This window comes from Myotis yumanensis, unplaced genomic scaffold (genome assembly GCF_028538775.1).
Source record: "Myotis yumanensis isolate MYYU_CA2020_CCGP unplaced genomic scaffold, mMyoYum1.0.hap1 SCAF_17, whole genome shotgun sequence".
Classification (NCBI taxonomy): Eukaryota; Metazoa; Chordata; class Mammalia; order Chiroptera; family Vespertilionidae; genus Myotis; species Myotis yumanensis.
In genome coordinates, this window is record NW_027223768.1 from 9,440,213 (window position 1) to 9,466,888 (window position 26,676).

The 26,676-nt window shown below is 51.9% G+C and overlaps 1 protein-coding gene across 4 annotated transcripts in view; it reads right to left on the reverse strand.

Moving 5' to 3' along the window:
• Positions 1-26,676, reverse strand: part of IGSF3 (immunoglobulin superfamily member 3) — an 86,659-nt gene that overhangs the window by 17,390 nt on the left and 42,593 nt on the right. Inside the window, exons 3-8 of one of the 4 annotated variants that reach the window (XM_070396179.1) lie at positions 22,252-22,629; positions 19,218-19,628; positions 15,081-15,470; positions 13,691-13,747; positions 10,919-11,320; positions 8,463-8,867 (exon numbers count right to left, since the gene is read on the reverse strand). In XM_070396179.1, the coding sequence (XP_070252280.1) occupies positions 8,463-8,867; positions 10,919-11,320; positions 13,691-13,747; positions 15,081-15,470; positions 19,218-19,628; positions 22,252-22,629 (2,043 nt within the window). Of the gene's footprint in view, positions 1-8,462; positions 8,868-10,918; positions 11,321-13,690; positions 13,751-15,080; positions 15,471-19,217; positions 19,629-22,251; positions 22,630-26,676 lie in introns of those variants that run through there. The other 3 variants (XM_070396178.1, XM_070396181.1, XM_070396180.1) reach the window with 3 other exon arrangements.

The window sequence follows — 26,676 nt, forward strand, 5'->3', positions numbered from 1 at the left end:
CTTAGCAGAATGCCCTCGAGGTCCATCCACACTGTCGCCAATGGCAAGATCTCATTCTTTTTTATGGCTGAGTCATATTCCATTATGTACAGGTACCACATCTTCTCTCATCCATTCATCTATCAACGACACTTAGGCTGCTTTCATATCTTGGCTATGCTATATATAAAGAGGTAATATGCGAATTGACCCTCGCTCCGTCATGCCATCACAAGATGGCTGCACCCACAGTGGAGGTGGGGTTCCCGTAACGAGCTGTAACGAGTGATCAGCAGGGACCTGAGGCTGTGTGGCACCAGGCTGGGGCGGGGGACCTGAGGCTGTGCTCCCGTGCCCGGAGGGGCTTGAAGGGGGACCTCAGGCCACGCCCCCTTCCCAGCACCAGGCTGGGGGACCTCAGGCCACGCCCCCTTCCCAGCACCAGGCTGGGGGACCTCAGGCCATGTCCTCAGCCTGGTGGGGCTTGACATGGGTGGGGCCAGCCAGGTCTGCATCTCGCCCAATTGGGGTGGGGCCAGCCGGGTCTGGGTCTTGCTTGATTTCGAGGTGAGGGTGAGCGGGGATTTGACTCTGGGTCCCGTGGCACGCCCCAGACTCTGACAGGAGGAAGATTTTCATATACATTTTACTAATTTTCTTTCATCTCCAACACTTCTATTATAGAGAAAGGGCAAATAGCAATATCAAAATATTTCCTCTAATTAATTCTCTTTTAATGTGCATGAATTTTGTGCACCAGGCCACTAGTTGTAAATTATGATGCAATGAACACAGGGGTAGAAATCAGTGCTTTTGTTTTCTTTGGATACATACCCAGAAATGAAATTGCTGGATCGAATGGCAGCTCTATTTTTAATTTTTCGTGTGGAATCTCCACAGCTTTCCATGGTGGCTACGCTAATTTACAATCCCACCAACAATGTGCAAGGGTTCCCTTTTCTCCACAGCCTCCCCAATACTTGTTATTTATTGACATCGTTAATTTTCTGAAGGCCTTCTCGTTCCTACTAAATTATAAGCATCTGAAGGGCAAGGACTATGACCCAATCATCTGCAACTCAATTTAATAAACGGATGACTGAATAAATATGTAAGTAATCTTTTCTTGGAGGTATGGGAACGTAAAGGAAAGGGACAAGAGGGAGAGACCTTTTCAAAAAGTATGTAACGTCAGAGCTGGGCCCTGAAAAACAAGTGAGTAGGTCCCCGGGCAGAGGAGGAGCATGCCAGGGCATCCCCGAGAGAGCGGACAGGTGAGCCAAGGTGAGTCCTCTGTGCACCGTGTTCAGGGCACAGCACGTGGCCACGTGCAGAGGACTGGCTTCGAGCACAGAATCACCCATGCCACAGGTAGGGCTTTGGACCCGCGCTGTCACCAGCCCTCTGGGTGGTTCCGATGCACACTAAGTTTGAGAACCAGGGTGTGATAGTGAGGTGGCCAAGAGGAACTCTGGACATGGCAGTGTCCATACAGCGGTGGGAGCAGGAGCCGGAAGCAGTGGGGGAGAGGAAGTGGGCAGTGAGGGAGTGAGGGAGAGAAGGAAGACTGTTCTGTGTTACAGGTCTGTAACGTCGTCAGTGATGTTAGGAATGGAGGGGATCGGTGGGTGGCTGGACAGCAGAGGTGTTTCCAATTGAGGGCAGCAAGTCCGCCAAGAGCTGGGAGACAATGAAGGGAGAGCTACTAGGGGAGCATGTGTGTGCCCCACCCACTCGGGGAAGGAGGTGGCAAAGGCCCCTGCCAGTCTAGCAGGTCCCACACTTAGAGTCCACATCCTTCTTTCTCCCAGCGGTCATGCCCTGTTTAAGGCCCCAATCACCTCTTTTTCAGACCTTACACTTGCCCTGCATACCAGCGTCCCGGCCTCCAGCCCAGCCTCCGAGGGGAGAGCTTCTGAAGCTGCCAACCGCCAACCGGGGCCTGTCCCTTCCAGCTGAGCCCGCCTGCTGCTCGCCGCCAGGGTCATCACGGACACCTGCGGGCAGGGCAGCCTTTGATCGGCAGGGATGCAATGGACTGGAGCCGGCATAGATGTAAACCCATATCTGGATGATCCCATGCAACTTGTCTCGTCTTCCTGTCCTGCGTGACTGTCAAATGACATTCATGTGGGTGAAACCGGTCTCTGAGCCTGGGACCCGCTTTCACTTTACCATCCACACCTGGTTTTGCGTAGTTTTAGTGTCTGTCAGTGGATGAAGGGAGATTCCTCTCTGCTCTGTTCAGCACTGTAAGCTGCGCAGGATTTCGGAACCCCCGTCCGTGACGTGGGGACAGGCTAGCAGCGCCTCTGCCCCGCTGCTGCCCCCTGATCCCCGCATCCCCTCGAGTGCTGCGCCTCCTCACTCGGCCGCCCCTGAACAAGGACAAGTTAAAGCCATTATTTTAACGTTTGCTGCTTTTTTTAAAGACCCCTCCTTTATCCACAATTAGGGCATTGTAACAACTTTTAAAGGTTATGTGAGTAGAAATGTTACACCGTCCATGAATTTCATTGTAGAGTAGTAAAGGGACTATTACACACTGTTAGTCAGAGAATACAATCTGAGTATGATGTAAAGTCCTAATTGCTCAGTTTAGAACATTTGTACTTAACAAACTTATATAATTCTATGTGAGCTGTATTGTAAGCACTTTCTAAATATTAACGATTTGGTTTGCACCAGTCCTATGAAGCAAATATTGTTATCCCCAATTTTATAAAAACACTTGCTCACGGCCACACCACCGATAAGTGGTCGAGTGGGATTCAAGCCCAGGCTGGTCTGTCCTGGCTTTTAACCATCATGTATGGTGACCGTCTGTGCTTCCCAGTACAAAAGGGGCTCCCTGGCCCTTGTCAACTGCCTGGGATGAGCCCTCCCCCACCCCATGCTTCAGTCATATCAAAACATGCATGCTGCTTGTTCTTTATCCACACTCTGTGCGCCCACCTCCAGGGAAGCCCCTTCCCTCCTCAGGCCTAATGCCCAACCCCTAGGCCGGCTCCACTACCACCCCTGAAACTCCTCCTTTCCCAGGAGAGCGCACAAGGCAGGAACTGGGACACACCCATCTCTGCAGCCCCAGCACCCAGCAGGGAGATTGGCATAGTAGGTGCTCAAACCTGCTTGTGGAAGGCACTGAGAGGGAGGAGCAAGGAGGCCATAACAATGTGGCCATAACAATGTGGCTCAGGGATTGAATGTAGACTTATGAACCAGGAGATCACAGTTTGATTCCCGGTCAGGACACATGCCCAGGTTGCGGGCTCAATTCCCAGTAGGGGGCGTGCAGGCGGCAGCTGATCAATGATTCTCTCTCATCACTGATGTTTCTATCTCTTTCTCTCCCTTTCCCTTCCTCTCTGAAATCAATAAAAATATTTTTTTTTTTTTTAAAAAGGAGAAAGTAACAAAAGTCTGGAAGTGGAAATAGCTAATTAGGAGTAACCCAGACATGCCCTGTCTGCAGACAGAGCAGGACCCCAGCTCAGTGACTCCAAACAGATGCACCTGGAGTCGCCATGACAATGAGGCCCATGGCGCCTTCAGGGCTCTCGCCCTCATGCTCACTCCACCTCTGAGCACCCAGCGGGCAGCAGCCACATGCACACGGGGTAGGAGAACCGCAGGTTCTCCCAAAAGAAAGCAGGGGTAATCCCTCTGAGGGATGAGGCAGCCTGCCATCTACCGTGTGACAAGGAGAGCCACTGTCATGTGCCCTGGACTCACAGATGTCGAAGAAAAAGCCCCCAGCATTCCCAGTCTGCTAGGTCAGCAGTAAGAAATGCAGAAAACAGACTTGGCAGCATCCCGAACGTATTAAATATTCATCCTGACCGCCCATCAGTAAAATCCCAGCAGAATACACCCTGACAAGTGGGCCTTCCAGACCGGAGGCTGTACTCCGGGAGGCTTGGTTATTGCTTTGTCGATTTTAATGTGCAGTATTTAATAGCCAGACCCAGGCATGGTCGTAAACATTTGGAAAATGAATGCTGACATTTCCTTTATTGCTTCTGTATTTAGGAATGTGCAATTGGGGGGATAGGGGGGGAGCTGATGCTAAAGAAAATCAGAAGAAAGCAAAGCAATGCTTCAAAATTAAAAGAGAACAGGATTGATTAAGAACTAAGAATCGAGTATGTTGAAAGGCTTCAAGTCCTACCTTAAATGCCCCTTGGGGGTCACACTCTGCTGTCCATGGGAGTGAGGCTGAGCATAACCCACAACAGAATGGGAGCGAGGCATTCCTGGAAGATTTCCTGGGGGATGTGCGTTCCGAACCAGAAGCACGCCTGCAGAATGTTCAATAATAGACCCACAACAAATGGGTGGGGGTGCCATCCAGCCAGAGATCGTGATGAATCAGGTCCCTGTGATGCAGCCAGCTCAGCAGGTGGCTCTGGCCAGGGCTAGCCTGGGCACAGACCACAGGGAGCCTTCGTGGGAGCGGATGGCGTCAGCAGTGGAAGGCGGATAAATGGACCATTGGGCCAACGGTCCCTCGGTTCCTACTTAATTCTTTTGGAATGAGAATATGCAACAAAATATTCTGAAAGAGGGGGGTGGGCAGGCAGTGGGGGACCTTCCTATGGAAGACATCAGACTAGGGATAAGGATCCATGTTTTGAGGGGGAAGGTATAAAGGGAGAGCAGAAAGAAGGGAAGCCAGCACTGGCTCTGAGCTCCGGTGTGCCCAAGTCTTAGAGCCATCTTGTGGCAGAAATGAGAAGAAACAGAGGGAGGCACAAATTACACTCCTACACCGACACCATTGGCAAGCTGCGCCTCAAGGAACCTCTACGGGTACCCTGTGACCTCAACTTAAAAAAACAAATTTAAATGTTTGTGAAAGGAGATCAGGAAATTAGGGGTGGTAAACCAGACAGAATAGAAATTGAAGAAAAGTACATGGTACCCAAAAAGGTTCCTGAGAAGATTAAAAAAAAGATGTCTACTCTAGAAAATACCTTAATTCTGTATAATAAAATTAAGAGCTTGGACCTAGCCAGTTTGGCTCAGTGGATAGAGCATTGGCCCCCAGACTGAAGGGTCCCAGGTCCGATTCCGGTCAAGGGCACTGGGCCCCAGACTGAAGGGGCCTTAGTTGCAGGCTCCATCCCCTACCCTGGTTGGTGCGTATGTGGGAGGCAACCAATTGATGCTTCTCTCCCTCTGTCTCTCCCCATCCCTTCCACTCTCTCTAAAACATCAATGGAAAAAATATCCGTGAGTGAGGACTAACAAAAAAAAAATAAGAGCTTGGACTCTGGAGCCAGACTGCCCGTCTGGATGTGAATCTTGCCTCTGACTGCGGATCACTGGGTAACTTAATCAACCCCTGTGTCAGTGTCCGCATCTACAAAGGGGGGAAACAGCACCCCCATGGCATTGCATGGGTAAGAGAGGTTTCACAGGTAAGGACTTCGGGATGGCGATGGCACATAAGAAATGCAGAGGAAGTGTTAGCTGCTATTGTTGGGCCAGGCCTAGGACTCCGCACGTCAGGCATCTACAGAGAGTGCCTTCTGTAAATGAGACCGCTACAGGACGCAGAGGAGTAATTTCTGATGACACAGCCTTAAGAAAGGTCAAAGTCCCCTTTTATACCAACTGCTTTTTACTCAGGCACACCTGCGTCCAAGTCCCACCTTCCCACTCACTATTTCTTGGACTTCAGCAAGCCTCCCCGAGCCTCAGTTACTCCCTTATAAATGGGAAAGCAACAGCCCTGGTCAGTGTGGCTCGGTGGTTGAGCGTCGACCTATGAACCAGGAGGTCACGGTTCGATTCCCGGTCAGGGCACATGTCTGGGTTACAGGCTCCATCCCCAGTAGGGGGCATGCAGGAGGCAGCTGATCAATGATTCTCTCTCTCCCTCCGTGTTCCTCTCTGAAATCAATAAAAAATATATTAAAATATAAATAAATGGAAAATCAGTGCCTTCCTCCCGGGGTGCAGTGAAGATGAAGGAGGTTATAGTCACCACGTGTCTACATGGTCTCAGGCGCAGTCAGCCTCTGTACTTTTCCACTTCTGTGTCCCCCAAATAAGAGCTCCAGGGCCAACCAGAGTGGGGGGGGGGGGGCAGGGAGGAGCAAACACAAACACGAGGCTCCCTGGAACATATTAAGTGCTAAGTGCATCAATATTTCATAAAGGGGAGACAGTAACACTTCGGGGATGCGCTCTCCCGGTGCCTCAGCCACTCCTGGGAGTGTGCGGACGGGGCGCCGACTCGCTCCCCGCGGCCTCCCCAGGGCCCCGAGAGGCGTAACTGGGCACCTCTGGGCACGGGCCTCACCACACACAGCCCAGCACGATGACACTGCACACTTTACAGCGAGAACACAAATGACTCAACCTAAGCCACACCCAACACAGACAGTCCTCGGAGCAGATCCTCAGCTTCCAGCCACTTCCCAGGAGGCATTGAAAAGGTACCATGGAAAGTGGAGGTATCTGGGCATCAGAGACCCGGGCTCCAAGCTCAGTTCCAATGCCAGGCTCCCACGTACCAGCCTGGCCTGCCCCCCTCGAGGCTTCTTACACCTGGCGCCTCGGTTTCCTCCTGGGGAAACCATTCTGGGGAAACAAACATCTCCACGCTTTCACTGGTGGATGGAATGAAAAGAAACAGAAGTACTGAGCACACAGCCTGGCGCCCATTTTTGTCCCTTATCTCCTTTAGTAACACCATCAATTGATCAGAATCGAAATAACTTGAACCTTCAATAAGTTAATTCCTTATTCTTCCCTTATGAGCTCCAGCCTCAGATTCCCAGGAGCAACAGAAAGCAGCAAATATTAGGGATTTGTGCAAAAAGGCAGCGTCAGGCAAGGTCTGGGGTCAGCGATTCCCTGCCTTTGAGGGCAGCAGAACCATGTGCCTGCGCTACAGCTCACACACCAGCCCTGGGGGCCAGGAGACCATACGAGAGGCAATTACTATCTCGAAGTCACTCAGTAAGGCAGACGAGTGCGTCCCTGAGCACTTCCCACACAAGGGCTCACAGGAAATGGGTCTCTGCTTCGCCCTCCATTAACCTGAAAACCCACTTAAGCAGAACAGCCTCTTCCCCGAGCATCTTGTCGTCCAGGTTTAGGCTCTAATTGGCCAAGGATCGGCCCCTTTGTTTATACAACTCATCTGTTCCAAACTCGGGGACACAACAGACTCTTTATGGGGTTAGGAGAGGTGAAGGGTAAACTCAGACATTGCCCTCTGTAACCCCGCACTGCTGCAAACAACACTGTGACCATCTGAAATGGCCCAGCAGACCCAGCTGGACACTGACCACGGCCGTGAGCGGAAAGAAAAATCCTTTTTGCAAGATGTTCAACCCTTCTTTGCAAAGTGGGTGGGTCAGAACATCAGAAAGAAGTCTTTGCAAAGTCACCTGCCATCCACCCCCACCGTCCGCTGCATGGGTGGGTGCCCGAGCTCACCTGTTCAGGGCCCAGCTCAGAGGGAAACAGGACCATGGCCTGGGCTCCACCCTCATCCAGCTTCCAACGTAGCGGCAGACCAGACAGACTCCGAGAAAACCATGGGAGTGGCATGCACTTAACTGCTCCCGTGTTAGGGGAAGGGCTTGATGAAGGTGAGAGTATTCGCAGGACCCCCCAGCCCCCACCCCCGACTAGGCTCCCATAAATTCGTGCGTCCTCACCACCTGCTGAGAGAGACTCAGCCCCATGGAAGAATGAAGCTCGAACTCAGCACAAGCAGACAGGCCTGGGGTCAGGAAACCAGCAGAAGGGCAGGCAAGGGTGCAAATCCTGGCTCCGCCCCTCACCAGCTAAGCGACCCTTTGCTGGGCAACCTTTCCTGGGGCGGCCGGGATATCTGGTAAAATAACCAGCCTAAGCGCCTAGCACAGAGCAGATGCTCAGGAGGGTCCCCCTTCCCTCCCAACTCGGGGTCCCTGGTCTGCGAACAGGGGTGGGTACTGTGTTCACACCGCTGTGGCAAGGATACAGGAGATGACATGAGACAGAGCTTCTAGCAAAACAGTCGGCCTGGACACTTTCACCAACGCCAGTGTCTCAACACACGGGTGTCCGGCCGGGACGCAGCTCTAGAGTAAAGGGATGTAAACAGACGTGACAACTAAAAGGGATGCGTGGTCACGGCTGGATCTGGTTAGGGGCTGGGAAAGTGTCAGTGACGTCCTGTAATCACGTGTCCTTGTTCTTAGGAGGTTCACGCTCAAGTATTTAGGAGGAAGCGTCCTGATGGCACCAACTTACCCTCAAGTGGTTCAACAACAACAAAATACCCACCGAGGGAGAAGACAAACATGGTAAGACTAACAACTGGCCAAGAGAAGGGGATTCGTTCTTTCAACTTCCTGCGGATTTGAAATTTCTCAACATCAAAAGTTGGTAAGTCAAAGCGGCCACACGGGGGGCTCAACGCACACATTTTGTTCCCTCCCGCGTCTCAGACAGCGCGAGCTCGGCCGTGCCCCTACCTGGCTGCAGCACCCTGATCTCCAGCAGGTTGGAGGTCCGCTCGGCCAGCCGCGTCCAGGAGTTGTTGTAGTTCTGCCGCCACAGCTCCGCCACACACTGGTACTTGCCCGCCTCCGTGTCGCTGGCTCGGCTGATGCTCAGGCGGACGTTGTTGCTGGACTCCACCTTCTCAATGGCCGTTCGGGTGCGGAAGCTGGAGGACCTGTCCCCCCACTGGACCCCTCCGTCCCGGGTGAAGGTCACCAGGTCGTGGAACTCGACGGTGCCCACCGGCTGGAACCGCCAGGTGACTGACACAGGGACCCGGGCCCGGTAATGGGGTTTGATGATGCACTGCAGGTCGAAGGAGTCGCTGTAGGTCACCCCCGGCGTGCGGGAGATGGCTGTGACCGCGAAGCCCGTTTCTGGAGAGAGAACAGACAGGCGCAAGCCAGGAGTCACTTGGTTCTCTCAGGGAGGGGTGACATGGTGACGGGGGTCCTGGCAAAAGCTAGCAGGGCAGAGCAAAGGCTCTCGGGTCTGTTTTGATGCCAGGCCAGGATTACGTTAGCTATCACGTGGAGGCACAGACTCACAGCTCATAAGACCCCACAGAGAGAGATTGGGCAGCCCCCTTGAGCAGTATTACCGATCCCTGCTGACGAAGCCCTCGCGATGGCCTCTCAATGGCCATTCGTGCTCGGAAGCTGGAGGACCTACCTGGATTTGCAGTCCATCAGCCCCAACTGCAGGGCCGTTCCTAAAAATCTTGGGATTCCATGCTAACGCAGAAGAAAAAAAGCCCCAAAGCTAGTCATGTGCTGTCGTTTACTTTAGGCTGAAAAGGTGACCTTACTCCAGGGAACCCTCCTGTTTTCTTCTGTGCCACACCCTTGGGCCACTATGATTACGGCTTTAGGCAGAAGTGCCCCAGGTGTGGCGAGCAGGTGAGCAGAGCCAGGCTCCTGGGGTCCCAGGTCAGAACCTCTTGGTGACCCCCGGCTGTGGGAACAGCCAGACACATGTTAATCTTTGCATGAACCCATTTTACAGATAGGGAAGTAGAGGCTCAATGCCACACAGCTAGCTAGGAAGTGTTAGAATCAGGGACAGCCTGGAACCGTAAAATTACTTCTAGAGGAACCACCCTGACTAACCAGACCTACTCCTTGATACTCCTAACCTCACAGGACGGGAAAAGCTACCACTGTTGGGAGCCCGGAGCTTTCCTCACAGGTTCCATGTCCACAGGTGCCCACGGTGCTGAACGTAGGCACAAGACTGAGCTCATCAGAAAACTCAACCTCTGGATGAAGCTTCTAGAGACAGAAATCAGAGCTGTATGGGGACTGCAGAAAGCAGGCCAATCTCTGGGATAAAGCTTTTAGAAAGTAAATGAGATTCTAACCTGGGGATTAGAATGGGGGTGGCATGGAATGGAGGACTCTGTGGGGAGCAAACCTGCTCAGGGCTGCGTCTTTACTGAGGTGTATTCAGGAGCACCAGCAGCCCGCCCAGGGGGAAGGGGCAACACGGCCTCAGGGAGTGGGACCACTTCTCCAGGACAAGTGACGGCAGAGTCTCCTGATGACAGCAGACCGGCGAGAGGAGCTACCTTCCCAGCAAAGCAATGCCCCACACGGATCCGATTAGGCAGATACGTGTTGACGGAAGCCTCTTTAAGGACCCCATGAGGAGTCCATCTAATCTTCTTTGGTTTTAGTAAACCTCAAGGTATCTTTTAATTTCATGCTAATGAGGAAATCGCTTTCTTAAGGAGGGGCCTCAGAGCACAGGCTTTGGAAAAAATTAAGATAGATGGCTGGTTTCCTAGGTTCAGCCTGTGGGTCTGGCATTTAAAAGCTACAGCCCTGAGCAAATTAGTTAACCTGCCTCACTCAGTCTCCTTGTAAAATGAATGTGTCTACCTCCCGGCCAGTTGCTCAGACTTAGCCCGGAGCACAGTAGAGCCCGGAAGAGACCTAAGCCACAGGCTTGCCATCCTGTCTGTCCACACTCAGAATCAAGGTGATTCCCTGCCCTTGTCCGCCCTGCTCTGAACCTTTCAGGAGGGCTGGGCACTGGGCAGCACGCAAGGGGCAGGGGAGAGCCTGGGGGCAGAAGAGCAGCTTCATGGCTGTGCGCCTGCTCTTCTGCAGGTTGAAGGTGGCATATCCTCTACCCGGGGCCACCATGTCCTGCTGAGTGGCCTCGGTCCTCTAGCCAGAATTCTTACAGCTTCACTCCCTCCACCCAGAACCACGAGTGATTAAAGTCACCGTCCCCAGGGCCCCACCATGCATCACTGGTCCCTTCAGCCCTGCCCACGCTTCCATAGCGTGTTCCTTCCATTAAACCCTTTGAAGGTGCCCTCTGTTTCCTGGCAGGACTGACCGATACAGGTCAGGGGAGGGTTCCTGACCCGGGGGCAGTCACCCCAGCGACCCTGCAGAAGGACTCCCAGACATTCACTTACCAAGAGCCGTGATGGAGACAGGGGTGCTGGCCCAGCGCTCCCCCACGACCTGCCACTCGCCGTCCACGGCCCGCACCCACTCGGTCACATGGCACTCGTACTGGCCCTCGTCCTCCTTCCTGCTGTGGAAGATGCCCAGGCTGAAGGAGTTGGGCTGCACCTGCTCCATCTGCACGCCCCCGAAGTTGCTGCGCTCCCAGTAGGACGCGCCCGGCTGCACGGTGCCGTCCCGGTCCAGCCACATGATGTTGCTGCGGCGGTTCAGCCTGTCCACGAGCTGCCAGATGACGGAGAAGCGGCCCTGCGACCTGCCCGCCGTGCGGACGCTGCAGGAGAAGCGCAGGTGCTCGCCCTCGAGGACCACGCTGGCATTGCTGGCCACCTCCACGGAGATGCTGCTCTCTGGGGACAGAGAGAGAGCACAGCTGGGGCCTCGGGTCTCCACCGCGCCCTCCCCGCAGACGAGAAAGGAGGAAGGGTGCAGCGTCACAGGCTGCAGGCACGGTGGGCCTTGGAGGCTGAGAGCCCTGGCCCTGGCTGGTTCTGGGCATTGCTCCCGGGATTTGGGTCTGATCACCTAGGAGCCTGTGCCGTGTGCAGAGGACCAGGGTAATGAGGGTCTAAGACCTGGGGCTGGATCAGAACCTAAGAAATATAACCGCCCGGCCGGCGTGCTCAGTGGTTGAGTATCGATCCAGGAAACAAGAGGTTGCTGGTTTGATTCCCGGCCAGGACACATGCCCAGGTTGTGGGCCCGATCCCCAGTAGGGGTGCACGCAGGAGGCAGCCAACTGATGGTGTTTCTCTCTCACTGATGTTTCCGTCTCTCTACCCCTCTCTTTTCTGCTCTCTCTAAAAATCAATTAAAAACAAATACAACCAATGCCATTAAGCTTAGGGCATAAAACAATGAATCGGGTTATTTGTTCAGCTGGGGTTCCAGGCTCTTCCATTTGGATTTCTATTAGGTTGAATGCTTTGGAAATTCCACTCCCACCCTTTGGTGCTGTGGCGGTCAAACAGAGGCTGACATCCGATCAATGAATCTCTCTCATCATTGATATTTCTATCTCCCTTCCCCTCTGAAAACAATAAAAACATATTTTTGTAAAAAGTCTTGGATAAGGAGTCCACTCCCTTCACTGCTTTGCTAACTCACTTAGCTATATGAACTCATTCAATCAAACTATTTAGACTCTACTATAGGCAGGGAGAGTGTTATCTCATATAGTTTTTTAAAGATTAAAAAGTAAGTGAGACCACGTATATAAATCACCTAAAACATACTAAGTTTTCAAAAACTGGTCACTGTGATCAGGATTGATTTTACTATCCCCCATAACTCTTGGTTTTTGTAAACATCATGGATATTCCAATCTACCTTAATCATGAGTATATTATTTTGTACAGTAATCTATATTGAGTTCAAAAAGCCATAATAAGTATAAAAGAACACAAAATACCATAACTAATTTGGTTCCAATTTTCTGGGCACGCCCACATTTTTAAATCAATCAACAATTTTCAATCACTCAATACAATCAAGTCCCAGATTAAGAGGCACACCCAGGGGGAAACACACCCGTACCCAGGACCATGCATTTGAATCAATCCTTGCTCCCTGGATTCCCCCACAGGCAGAAACAGGTGCAGGTGAGCGCAGAACCCCTGTGTGGACTCTGGTTAAGGTGAGTAGACCTGCTCCTCAGTCTGGGTTGGCTTGTTTTACGTGAAAAAAATAAAACAAAAACAGGTCTGCACAAGGGGAGTAGGAATGCTCCCAGGAGCCATCCCAACAGACTCGGGGAGATGATAAGACTCCCAATGAGCCTGCATCCACAGCACTGGTGGCTAAAAGCAAGGGTGGGGAGGCAGGCTGCCTGGGCCCAATTCTGCAACCTTGGGTCCTTACCTAACCCTACCCAAGCTTCGAGATCTCATGTGCGAAACGGAGATACTAACAGTTCCTACTTCTCAGGGTCACGACACTGAGTGTTAGATGAGGTCATTGCTTTTCATCTCGTCATTAATAACAACAAGATTCCTCTTTGGATTAAAGACTCATCCCCAGTGTTATCGATTCCGAGTGAGGACAACTTCAGCATGCAGGGGGGAAAATCCCTTTTCGGGCCTTCAGCAGAAGAACGACTTGCAGGGTGTCACCCTCGTCCCCTACTGTCACCCCAATGGACTCTCGTGTAAGCCTGGCTTGTATTGTGAGGGCTGCTGGGGGTGCGTTGTTATTCTAGCAAGCCTGGAAAACTGCACAATTAGAACATGGGGCTGTGAGAAACCACACCATTCCAGCAGCCCAGGCAAAGGCAAATACAGACACTGCCCGGTTAGACTATTCACCGGTGTTGTTGGGCCTGAGAAAAGGCAGCCGACATTTAAAACACTCTGGATCGAGTGCCAACCTGGACAGGACTCATGAGAATCTGAGGGCATGTCACAAACGAACTGTCAAACCAGGAGGTTGGTGGTATAGCACAGGCTAAGCGCAGAGCAGTGGACATGGGGTTAGAAGCAGAGATTTCTACTGCAGCGCAAGCTCAACCTCTGACGGAACTGGCTCAGCCACGGCTCTGGGCGGTGCTCTGGCTTCTTCCTTCATAGGACGGATACGATATTGGCCTCTACGGGGACTTGAGGGGGAAAGCGGGGAAGATGATAGATGCAGAAGCTCTTTGAGGCTCTTGGGAGGAAAAGCGCCATTAAAGTCCAAGGTATTACCATCATTACCGACGTGATCGTTTGCTTTGGTAGACTTACCCAAGTGGCCTTGGGGCAGGATCTGGTGGTTCTGGGGGACTTTAACTACCCAGTCATCTGCTGGAAAAGCAATACAGCAGGCCACAGATCATCAAACACGTTCTTGGAAGGGGGTGGGGGGAAATCTCTTAGCACAAAAGATATAGGAAGCAAACAGCGTGGCTGCCCTTCACTGGATCCTTACGACACAACAAGGAATTAGTTGCAGATTTAAAAGCAGAGAGTCCGTGCATGGTTAAAGCAAACACTGATCGACAGGAAAATAATAAGAGAGTGGGCATTCGATTCCACAGCTTCAATCCTACAAATACTCCGCAAGCACCTACCCTATGCAAAGCACCATGCTAGGCATTGCAGGGGGGAGGGGGGGAGTCTAGTAACAGAATAATTTCAAGATAGTTAGGTGTGTGCATGTGGCTTTTTAAAAATAAGCATGAAAAGAAAGTAATCCTGTTGGTGAGAAAAGGAGAAAGAGTGGGAGGACGCTTGTGTGGTCTTTTTCCTTCAGACTTGAAGATCAAGAGCTATATTAAAAACGCAGTAAAAATGAAAAGGGAGCCAGGGTAAGGGTGAGAGAAAGAACAGTTTGAACAGCTGAGAAAGGGTTAACGGTTAGTTTAAAAACTTCCCCATCTTGTTTAAACTCTGAGCATTCTAAGTTTTTTCATTCTCTTTTTACTAAAAATAGAACCATGAGAGAAATGAGATATTAATGAGAACATCCTGAGACTATGGATGACTAAACACAGGCAAACACAGGTAGGCAGTCAGTCCCCAGCCACGACCGTGACCCACCCAGACAACGCCCAGTGCCCAGGGTGGCAGGGAGCCCACCTGAGCAGCCTTGGACATCAGATTTAAAAGTCTATGCCCCGGGAAAATGTGAGAGATCCCAGCCACTGACTCTTAAAAAACACAATTTCCCCAGGGAAAAGAAAATGAGGGAAATGCCAACCCCTCCATCCCCCAAACCCAGAGGGCAACTCCTTCTTAACAATGAGCTTTATGACTTTAAATCCTCCCTCTGAAGGAAGATGTCAAGATAGGCATCTCCCCACTCTTCCTGGGACTGAATTCCCACTTGGGAGCAAACAGCTCTCCTGAATTCCTGGTTTCCCTCCCAGCTGAGCTGCTATCCGTGGGGTCTGCGATGCCCCCTCCAGGTGCAAACACAGCCCTGAGCTCGCCTACCTGGGGGGTTGCCAAGTGGGCAGGAGCTAGAGCAGCGGAGCAGTGAACTGGCCTTCCCTGTCAGCTTGAACCCTAGAGTCCCCCCTGCCCTCCCTCCCTCCCCTCCAGCACAGTCTTCTCTCCTCTGACCTCTCAGTGATGCAGCTACTGGACCAGACCAGTGGGAGAAGGGGAAGGAAGCAGGTGCCTCTCCACTTACTGATGGGGAGGACTATGATGGGGATGTTTTTGGGGCGCTTGCTGTCCTTGTCGATGAACTCCCCGGTGACGGTTTTCTCGCGCTCGGTCACACGGCAGTTGTATTTCCCGCTGTCGTCCTGGCGGAGGTGGAAGATCTTCAGCACAAAGACACCATCGCTCTCTTTGGCCACTTTGAGCTGTCCCCGGGCTTCCCGGTGGGCGAACTCGCTGTTGAGGACAGGCACGGCGTTCGGCCCCATGCTGGCGATGAGCGAGCTGTTGAAGGCCCAGGAGACGGCGAAGTAGCGGTCGGGAATGTTCTGCGCCTCCAGGATGCAGCGGAACTCAGCCGGCTCCCCCGTGGTGTACAGGCGCTTCTCGGTTTCCAGCCGCACCATGAACTCTTTGTCTGAGGAAATAAACCGCAACGTGGCACAACTGGGTGAGTGAGGGCCCCGGCCACCCAGACGCATGGCACAGTCCCACCCATGCCCGCTTCCCAGGCTCACTCCAGGGAAGGGACCACCACACCCAGGGAACAAGAAAGTGCTGGAAGGTCACAGAGGACACTCGAGGTAGCCAGACCCAGACGGTCTGAAGGCCTGTTATTCCAGTCAAGACTGCTGGGCTCTGTCTACAGCTTATACCGCCCTGGATTCGACCCCCGAAAGTCAGTAAGGAATTCCGAATTATCACCCAGCTGGCAGAGCACCAAGGTCCAACCTTGACCTCTACCCCGGAACTCCACTAGACACATGACTACACATATTTTCAGCAGATGTAGTGGGACTTACCCCATGGGGGTTTGTGAGACAAAGTTATATAGTGGCCTAGGTGCTGAATCCCCAACCCCAATAACTCAAATATTAATATACTGAAATACAGTCTTCACCCCCATGTGAATACTGGAAATAAGACACAAAACTGCACAGGAAAAAAGAAAACCAATGGCTTTTCACTAGTCACCACCTGTCAAATCTTTAGAAAGGTGTCGCCAAAAGTACCTATTTACACCGAAAGCCGGAACACCTCTGAAACAGCCAACGAACCCAAGCCCCCTTCTCAGAGCTGGGTGTCTGATCCGGCCTGGGGGTCGCATGATCCACGAAGAGCTCGTCACCACTAGAGTGTCTCAGCACCCGTGCAATGGTGCGTGGTGACTGTCACTTCCATGGGACAGTTCTCCTCTCTCATAGGCACCCATGGCCGGGGAGTGTGTGCGGAGGGGGGGGGGGTAAGACAAAGGAGTCAAGTGCTGGAGAAAACATTCTGTTCTAGAAAACAGGACCAAAGAGCCTGCGGTATGGGGAGGCTTTCGCTGTAACCAGCATCCAGTCCCTCCTCCTCCAGCATGTTGGGGCTTTAGGCTACTTCCCCGCTTTCTTCTCATCACTTGTCACTCGTATCTGGAACTCAACATCTACCAATACTCAACTGCTCTCTGCTTGCCCAACATGCCAAACAATCGCAGGCTTCTCCCCCTGCTCTCCTGCCAAGACTCAAGGCTCAGCTCAAGTCACCAGACTTGTTGGTGTCCCTGGATGTGCCTTAACAACAGCTCCCTCCAGGGAAACTTAGTGGTGTAGACACACTTCACATTCTCCGTGTCCCCGCAGCGCTCTCTGCCCGATCGCAGCACTTAGCACCCTGCTCTCAGCCGCTGGCTGTCCCACCAGCCAGCTCCCTGCGAGCAGGGACCAGTGTGAATCATCTTTGAATCCCCAGCACTACCACCACACCTTCAGTGCTGCAGGGACTCACTGGGTGTTGACTGACATGAACTACGAGAAGGCCACGTTGGGGCGGCAACCACTGAGCCTGAACAGCACAGGGGCCCAGAGCGAAGCCATCAACATTCATGTCATCGAGTTTTCCCTGGGCTGGCGTAGTCTGGAGATATTTGCTGGGCAAATTTTAAAAACTCCTAATTCCAAATTGGTAAGATTAAAAATAAAGTAGATTAGCTGGTACAACCCAATTTAAAAGCATTAAGACTCCAAATTTGGTCCAGACTTTTGAAGCTGATAGTAAAACCATCCTGGAAGGGAAAGATAAATAGGAAATAAGGCGCCATCTGGAGATTTCTTGGTACTGGAAGGTGCAGAAGCTGCCAAATGCTCTGGGTCCTACAGACAAGGTACCATCTCTACAGGAGCCCACCCCTTCCCATAAAAGCCCTCACATCCATTCGCTGCCAGAGAATCCCTTCTGCCCTATGACCTCTAGACCTGCGCTTGACAAAACTCAAACCGTGGAGCCCTAGCAGGTTTGGCTCGGGATAGAGGGTCAGGGGTTTGATTCTGGTCAAGGGCCCGGGCCCGTGTGGGAGGCAACCAATTGGTGTGTCTCTTTCTCACATCGATGTTTCTCTCTCTGTGTGTGTCTCTCCCCACCCCTTCCACTCTCTCTGAAAATCAATGGAAAAATATCCTCAGGTTAGGATTAAAAAAACACAAACAAGCTGTAGGAAACAGACCATGGAAAAATCACCTGGGAAGGATGCTGGAAACCCAGCTCCCCAGGCCCCACCCCGGAGCTGGCTCAGGAATCTGCCCTGTCAGGTGAGTGGGAAGCCCTCTCTAGAATGACAGAAGATTATGGAAAGACCAAGACCACTGACCACAGCAAATGGGACAGGGAGGTCAGGGGACAGGTGTTGACAAGGGGAGCCCACACGCACCGCAGACTCCCACAGGCCCCTCCTCCACACCCCGGGACAGCTGTAACCTCGCCCCCGAGGTCAGCAGAACACAAGGAAAGGCTCCTGGGCCATCACCATACCTCCTTAACCACACAGTGATCGCCCTCAACCAAAGCCAGGGGGCCCAAGGCCCACGGAGAGCCTATCCCAGCCCAGCCTAGGCAGCAGCAATAGCAGGCTGGATGCGGGAGCCAGACGCGGGGGCTGGGGGTGTAGTCTGACCCTGTGGGAGGATAACGTGAGGAGCAGGAGGGTCTCGGCTCATGGAGCTGCCATCACCTTGACCCAGCTCTAAACTCGTCACTCGGTAATCCCCTTCCGAGATCTTCCCCTTGAGAGAGCATTTATGGGGAAGCCAGTGCTCCGGGAGCTGCCTCAACACACCAGGACTCCTCCTGGGGCCCCGCCGGCAAGCCACCAGCACACGCATCTTTCCTACTTACCTACTTCACATTCTGTGAAAGAATGGTGACAACGCATCTTGAAAATCATCAAACACCACCAAAGAAATAATATAAAAAATAACCATGTTGCCCAGTTGTCTACCTATCAACCAGGAGGTCACGGTTCCATTCCCAGTCAGGGCACATGCCTGGGTTGTGGACTCCATCTTCAGTAGGGGGCATGCAGGAAGCAGCCAAACAATGACTCTCTCTTATCATTGGTGTTTCTCTCTCTCTCTCTCTCTCTCTTACTCTCTCTCTCTCTTCCTCTCTTCCCCTCTCTGAAATTAATAAATATATCCTATATAATAAAAGGCTAATACACAAATCAACCGAATGGCCGACGGAACGGTTGCTATGACACGCACTGAACCCCAGGGGGTAGACCTCAATGCAGGAGCTGCCCCCTGGTGGTCAGTGCACTCCCACAGAGGGAGCGCTGCTCAGCTAGAAGCCCTGAGCTGGGCTCACGGCTGGCGAGCACAGCGGTGGTGGCAGGAGTCTCTCCTGCCTAAGCAGCAGCACTAAGGATGTCCAACTGATGGCTTAGGCCCGCTCCCTTTCTTGGCCTAAGTGGTCAGTCGGACATCCCCCCCCCCCTCCCCGAGGGCTCCCAGACTGCAAGAGGGTTCAGGCTGGGCTGAGGGACCCCTGAGTTCATGAATTTTGTGACCAGGCCTCCAGTACGTAAATAACCACTGCTGCCAAAATTTCTCTAGCTCAGGATTTCGTATCTATGATGGGAGGCTCCCAATCTCAAATGGCCTCTAGAAAGAAACAGGATTGGTACCCGAAGCAGGCAACGCCACCAAAGGGGGAAGCGCATGGCTAATGAAACCCAGTCCTGGGCCCCATACACCCGCCTCAGCTTCCTCTGGTCCCCAGTTGAGACCATCTCTAACTTCCCGTGAAAACCTCGTGCACTTTCCGGTGTCACTGAAGAAGGGGTCTACGCACCCTCTCCATGTCTGACAACCCTCCCCACCAGGTGGAGAACGGGAACGAGACTGACCTGTGGGCTGGACGGTGACCACGGTGCCCTCGGAGCGCTTCCGGGTCATGGCGTACCACGAGCCGTCGGGATCCTGGATCCACTCGGCGGCCTCGCAGTAGAACTCGCCCTGGTCAGACGGCTGCAGGTGGAAGACGGTGAGGCGGAAGGTGCTGCTCCCCAGCTTGTCCAGCCGCACCTCCCCCAGGCTCTGCCGCTGGGCGTACTCGCTGCTGGAGTGGAGCACGAAGTCTCGGCTCAGGGCGATGACCTCCACGGGCCTCTCGCTGCCTCTCTGCCGGAGCCAGGCCACAGACACGTGGCTGTGCTGGACCGTCTCGGTGGCCACCTCGCACGTGAGCTCCAGGGGGTCCTGCTCCACCTTGTGCAGCGTCTGGGGCACGGCTGTGGTCTGCAGGGAGTCTGGGATCACTGCAAACAGAGCATCGCAGTGCACGGTCACAATGAAGCCGCAGAAGCGTACATTCACAGCAATAGAACTGAAGCTGTCCTGCTTTGGGCACATCCCGAGAAAGCAGGGTTCTTTGCAAAAGACAATGATGCTGGGAAAGCCCCTGGCTGGTTTGGCTCAGTGGATAGAGCGTCGGCCTGAAGACTGAAGGGTCCCGGGTTCAATTTCGGCCAAGGACACATGCCCAGGTTTCAGGTTTGATCCCCAGTAGGGGGCATGCAAGAGGCAGCCAATCAATGATTCTCTCTCATCATTGATGTTTCTATCTCTCCCTCTCCTTTCCTCTCTGAAATCAATAAAAATATATTTAAAAATAATAATAATAATGCTGGGGAAAATGGAAGCAGAAAAAGAGGAAGACTGAAGCCACAGTCATGAGTTCACAGGAGCTGAGCAGGGCTGTTGAGGACAGGACAGGACAGTGTGGACATCACTCAGTCATAGGGTCCCCAGGGGTCGGAGCAGACTCAACGACAGGTAACAGCAAAGCTCCCACCCCATGCAGCCTCCACCCATCGCTGCGAGGCCATGGATGACCCAAAATAGCACAGAAATGGAAGTTTTCTGTTTGGATCTGGACTGCAAGTTTCTGGCAATTACTCTTACCTGCTTGGTGATTTTCATAGGACTCAGACAAAAGGTGGGTTGTATTTGATTTTAAACAAACTCCCTAAAAATACTGTGTACAAAGCATGTTCTTTTAGGGGAAATTAGATTTTATTGTTCATTCTGGTACTTGCTTCAAGATACGTGAAATTGGCTTCTGACTGATCTTCAAACGGAAATTGTTCCTGGAACTCGGGGAGTTTTTATCTCTATACAACTTCCTCAATTCCTCCCTTCCAGCCACCGCCCCACATCCCCCCAGCTGATCTCAGCAAGGCATTGCACTAGGAAGGCTATTATTTAAAAAAAAAAAATTTTTTGATAGAAAAAAGCATCATCATCCTTGATTTTAACAGGTTCAATTTTCATGTAATTGAGGTGCCAAATGGTCCACACTGGCAGGAAGCCACCGTAGGGGGATGATGCAGGCACCTGAAGCGGCCCTGTGGTTCCTTGGTCAGAATTCTTCCCCGGGGACTAAACACTCCCCCTCCCACCCCCGCCACCTCTGACTAATGAAAACACCCAGTGTGTGTGATTTCTCAGGGTTGGGTTACAGGCCTCCTGCTGGGGTGCAGGCTTGTCAGAAAGGACAAGTCACCAAAGGAAGCTGGAGGTGGAGGGAGTGGGCAGAAGACAGTGTGTGCCAAGCGGAAGGATCAATAATTCCAGTTTTTATTATCACAAGTAAGCCTGGAAATTATGACTTGGCATGGGAAGGCAAGAGCTAGCTCACGTAGGGCCTTGCAGAACCTAGTGAAGAGCAGAATTTATTCTAAATGTGGCTGACGCCACTAGAGAATTTTAAGCATGGAAAGGACATGATTTGATTAATGTCTTAAAAAATCATTCCGTTACTGTTAGAGAAGAGACTATGACGGCAAAAGAAAAAAAGAAAAGAAATTATGACTTGGGCAGAAAAACAGAACAGCCTGGATAGTGCTAACCCTTCCCCCGAGATCCCTCCATCGCTGGGGACTCGCCCACCAACGGGTGCCCATGCCCCACTTGTGGAGCCAGGACTCCGGACACCCAGGGCGGAGTAAGGACCTGCAGCTGCACTTACTTCCTGACTCCGTGGCGCCCCCGCATCCCAGAGCCCAACTCTGAGGTTTCACCTCTCTTCCCGCTGACGTCAGAGGCTTCATCGCCCTCGTCATGTCTTCAGGTGAGCAACCACAGACATCCTTGCCTCATATTTTCATATCCCCTTTCACCAGCTAGAGGGCTAGTCAACCTTCTCGGAAATACTTAACATCTGCTTTAGATCTTTGTTAAGTTTCAGCCTTATCAAGGAACACAAGCTTTATTCACGTGACTGGTTGACCTCTAAAATATCTGGGGAGGTGTTTTTTTTAAAGTCAAATAAAGCTGTACTCTGAAAGAATGAACTCCCCCCCCCCACCCCCCGCCCCCGGCTCCGGCTCCTTTCTCTAAGCATGTCCTCGGTGAGGATTTTAAGAGAGGGAGAGAGAGGAGAGGGAGGGGGAGGGGGAGGGGGGGAAAAAGGAGGAGGAGGGGGGGGAGGGGAGGAGGAGGAGGAGGAAGAGGAAGGGAAGGGAAGGAGCAGTCCAAGAGAAGTGAGTCAATGTTATGGATTTAATGCTTGTTTATGTCCTCCCAGAATTCACATGCTGAAACCTAATCCCCAGGGTGATGGTATGTGGAGAGGAGGCCTGTGGGAGGTGATTAGGACATGAGGGTGGAGCCCCCATGAATAGGATTAGTGCCCTTATAAAGGGACCTCAGTGTGCTCCCTCCACCATGTGAGGACACAATGAGAAGTCAGCAGTCCGCAACCTGGAAGAGGGCTCCCACCAGAACCCATGAGGCTGGCACCCAGTTCCCCCAACTGTGAGAAATAAATGCTTGTTGTTTAAGCTGCTCAGTCTACAATACTTTGTTACAGCAGCCAGAACTGACCATGACACATAGACAGGCAGGACACTGGCCACATACCAACAGCTTGCTCCTTACCCACTAGGTTCATCTTGGCGCTGTAGCTCCCGAAGTATCGCTCATCGGTATTGGGCGTGAAGCATTCGTACTCGCCGGCATCCCGGGCCTGGAGGTCGGTGATGTGCAGCAGGGCCGAGTTCCCCTGGATTCTCTCCACGTAGATCTTCCCGCTGCGCACACGCTGGGTGTAGATGGCGTAAGGGAAGGAAGAGTCCACGGTGCTGACGATCTGGACCTCGCGCTCTGGGGCCGAGGGCAGGTAGATGGACCACTGGAAATTCTGCTCGGAAGATCCCTGGTAGCCGCTCACGTTGCACCAGATGGTGATGTGGGAGCCCTCCGTGCGGTACAAGGGGCCTTCCTGGACGGCGACTTGCCGCTGTGCTGTCACTACACCTACAGGGGACACACACACAACAGGCTCACTTATGACTCCGACCAAAAGCTAAGGAGGCAGCAATCCTCAGAGGGTTTGCTGTTTGTGTGGCAGGACAGCACCATCAGCAGCTCGCTGGCGCTTTCGGAGGCGCTCTGTGATGTATACTCATTAAAACCCTCCGTGGGAAAGCGGGGATCTGAGCGCACAAGGACATGTGCTGCTACTTATTCAGCAGCTGACCCTTGGGGAGGTCATTTAGTCCCTGCTTGTCATTTACGTGGCATTTTAGAACTATTCACATTAAGGCTGCTTATAAGGTTTTTGACAAAATGAGCAGGAAAAGTTGAATCCTTGGCACAATTCAGATGGAAAGGAGTAGAAACAACCTTGCGATCTGGCTGAAATGAAATGCCCCTTTCTCGCTTAGAGAGCTGGGGGGGGGGGGGGGGTGCGGGGTGTGTGGACAGGCCCCTTCTTTCGGGCTGCACCCTTTATTCTCAAAAGTCGATCCTCCAGGACACCCTGTAGAGGAGCACGCAGTCCTTACTCCCTCTGCCCGCCAGGAATGGGGACAGCACTGAGCCCCCAGGTGCGGCACTGAGAAAGTGGGAGTGGACAACCCTTGGACCTCCCCGTGGGCAGAACGAGCAGGCGAGGGGTAGGCGCAGCTTTGCCAGGAACTGGAATGGGCTGTTACCCTGGACAAGCTGCTTTGCCCTCGGGACCTTGGTCTCCTCATCTATACCATGGTTTCTAAGAAGGCTTTGGAGCAGATTAGCATGTGTGCTAAAGGCTGACTTTGTCACTTCCTAGCTGTGACCTTGGGCGCGTTACTTCACCTCTAGGAGCCTTAGTTTCCTCATCTGTCAGATGGGGATGATAATGTGTGCCTCGCAGGGCCTAGCCCATGACTAGTCCTCGGAAAAGAGCTGCTGGCCCAGGCCCCTCTGGCTGGATCATTCTGTGCCTCAGGATCCAGAGGACAGGCCAGTGATAACGCAAGGACATCCCAGTGGTCTCTTGTCAGTGACACCATCTCTGGGCCACCCACCTCCACGCACGGGCTGCAGCCCACTCCCTCCCACACAGAACCACAGCTGCCCCAGGGTAAACCTATCTGCCGTGGATACAGCTGGTGAGCAGCTGGGACAGCTCACATCCTAGTGGGCTCAGCTCGAAGCCCCGCCCGGGGGTGTCTGTGCTCCAGCCGCTGATCTAACATGCAAAATGATGACTTTCAAACAGACCTTACAAGGAAAGGCTTGTGGCCATAAACTCTTACTTGCAAAGAATCTCTTTTCCCCAAACAAAACCTTCCACAGAACCCTGTCTCAGCTTCAGCAGGGAAACTAAAAAAGTGTGTATGTGTGTGTGGGGAGGGGGGGGGGGGGGCGGGGGGGGGAGGTTGGTTACAAATCAACAGATCCAAGTGGCATGTGAATTTATACCATACATCCCGGTTGACAGCATTCCTTTCTACGCTGAAAAGTCGCGGAGAAGACAGCTGGTTAGTTATTTACCGTTAGTATGTTAACGTTCGCTGCATCACATTGTGACCACGTACCCTTTAGGACACTTTGAAACATTGAGCTGGTGACATTTGTACAACTGTCTGCAGCACTCCAGAATCGCAGAGACTTTGAAAACAATGTAAGCACATTCATACCACTTAGGGCTCCTTGATCTCAGTGCTCTGTGACTGGGCAGCTGTGACCACTCCCCACCCGGTCACTCCCACCCGCTGCTGAGAAGGCTGGAAGCGGGCCAGGACCGGCCAGCATCTTGCTTGAAGGGACTACCTCTCAACCATGGGCCCTCCCTGGACCCATGGGGAGCTTGAATAAATAACCCTGCCTGGACCCCAGACCAGGGTCAAGACCGCTGCCTTAAGGTGTCTCTGCTTGCCCAGTGCCAGCCAGGTGCCCAGATGAAAGAACCTCTGCTAATTCAAGGCTCTCAATCGCTTTAAGCTCCTCCCTTCAGAAAGACTCCATGTTTGCTTGGATGAAGAACGTGTCCTTCCCCTGTAGGGAGAGGGCAGAGGCAGGCAGCACCGGCCATCAGATACGACTGTGATGCAATACAGAGCTCACCCAGAGTGGATTCTATTGACAGACCTTACAAAAGCACTCGATCCTCGGATCCTGCTCATTGCTCTCCCGAAAGTTAAACAGTGTTAAGTGGCCTGAATGAGCCCGGGGCATCAGGGTCAAAACCACTTGTCCGAGCCGGAAGCAGGTTATAAACGCCCTGGCAAATAAATAAATACTGGACTGTACTTGAACCAAACACATTCAGCTTCACCTGCTTCCGCTTATGAAGTTATCTCCTTCAGTCGCCGAAAATAATGCTGTTCTTAGGAAGTGGACCTTACCATAGAAATAAAAATTAACCTTTTCTTCTAAGCAGCTTATTCCCCTTCCACACCCTGCCCCGCCCATTTCCTTCCCCTGGCACTGGCCCTGCTGTGCAGAGCTCCTTCTCCTACACAGGGCTGCCTTCAAACAGACCTGGTCTCCATCCCTGGCCAAGGCCTCCCTGGCCCAACCCCTTCCCCATCTTCCCTCGCAGCCTAGGACAGAGGCTCTGAGCAGGGCTCGCCTTTTCCTTTTAGGTAACCATTTTTACTTTTGACATTTCTGCACTCCTTGAATTACTTAGCAGCACACAAATATCACTTCTGTAATTCAAAAAGAAAAGATCAAAGTATTATATATAACTGTATAAAGAGAGCTAGACACAAAAGGCAGAAGAGAAGTGGAAGATAAAAATAAGAACAAAAAACAAACAAACAAGGGCAACAAATAAAAATAGTAATGGATTTGGTAGATATCAGTTCAACTATATCAATAATCACTTTGTCAATAGTCTAAATGTAGCAATTAAAAGACAGATTGCCAGCCTGGCCAGCATGGCTCAGTGGTTGAGCATTGACCTATGAACCATCAGGTCATAGCTCAATTCCCGGTCAGGGCACACCCAGGTTGTGGCTTCGATCCCCAGTGTGGGGCATGCAGGAGGCAACCCATCAATAATTCTCTCTGAGCACTTATGTTTCTATCTCTCTCTCCCTCTCCCTTCCTCAATGAAATAAATAAATATATATATATATTTTTTTTTAAAAAAAACAATAGAAAAATATCCTAGAGTGAGGATTAAAAAAGGGGAGGGGGCGGGGGGCAAAGTCCTTAACAGACACCTCACCAAAAAAGATATACAGATGGCAAGTAAACCCATGACAAGATGCTCTATATCAGATGTCATCAGGGAAATTCAAACTAAAACAACGATGAGATACTCTATTACTATTACTATTACTATTACTATTACTATTACTATTACTATTACTATTAGAATGGCCAAAATGCAGAACACTGACACCACCAAATGCTGGTGAGGATGTGGAGCAGGAGGAACTCTCATGCATTGCTGGTGGGGATGAAAATGGTGCAGACACTTGGGGAGGGAGTTTCACAGAACCTTACAAGACTAAATATATTCCTCCCATACAATTCAGCAACAGCGCTCCTTGGTATTTACCCAAAGAAATGGAAATCTTGTCTACACAAACCTGCACATGGATATTCATAGCAGCTCTATTCATATTTGCCAAAACGTGGAAGCATCAAGATGTCCTTCAGAGGGTGAACAGATAGATAAACTGTGGCACACCCAGACAAGGCAATCATTAGTCAACACTAAAAAGAAAGGAGCTGTTAAACCATGAAAACACACAGAGGAAACGCAAATGCATGTTCCTAAGAGCAAGAAGCCCATCAGAAAAGGCTCCCCTGCATGCGTCCCAAGTTGATGACATTCTGGAAAAGGCAAAACTATGGAGACAGTAAAAGGATCAGTGTTTGCAGCAGCCAGGGAGAGGAACAGGAAAAGCACAGAGGGTTTGCAGGGCAGTAAAAATACTCTCGATGGTATAATGATGGGTACATGTCATTATACATGCATTTGTCCAAACCCATAGAATGTACAACATCCAGAGTGAACCATAAGGTAAACTATGAACTCTGGGTGATTATAATGGTGTCAATGTAAGTTCATCGTTTGTA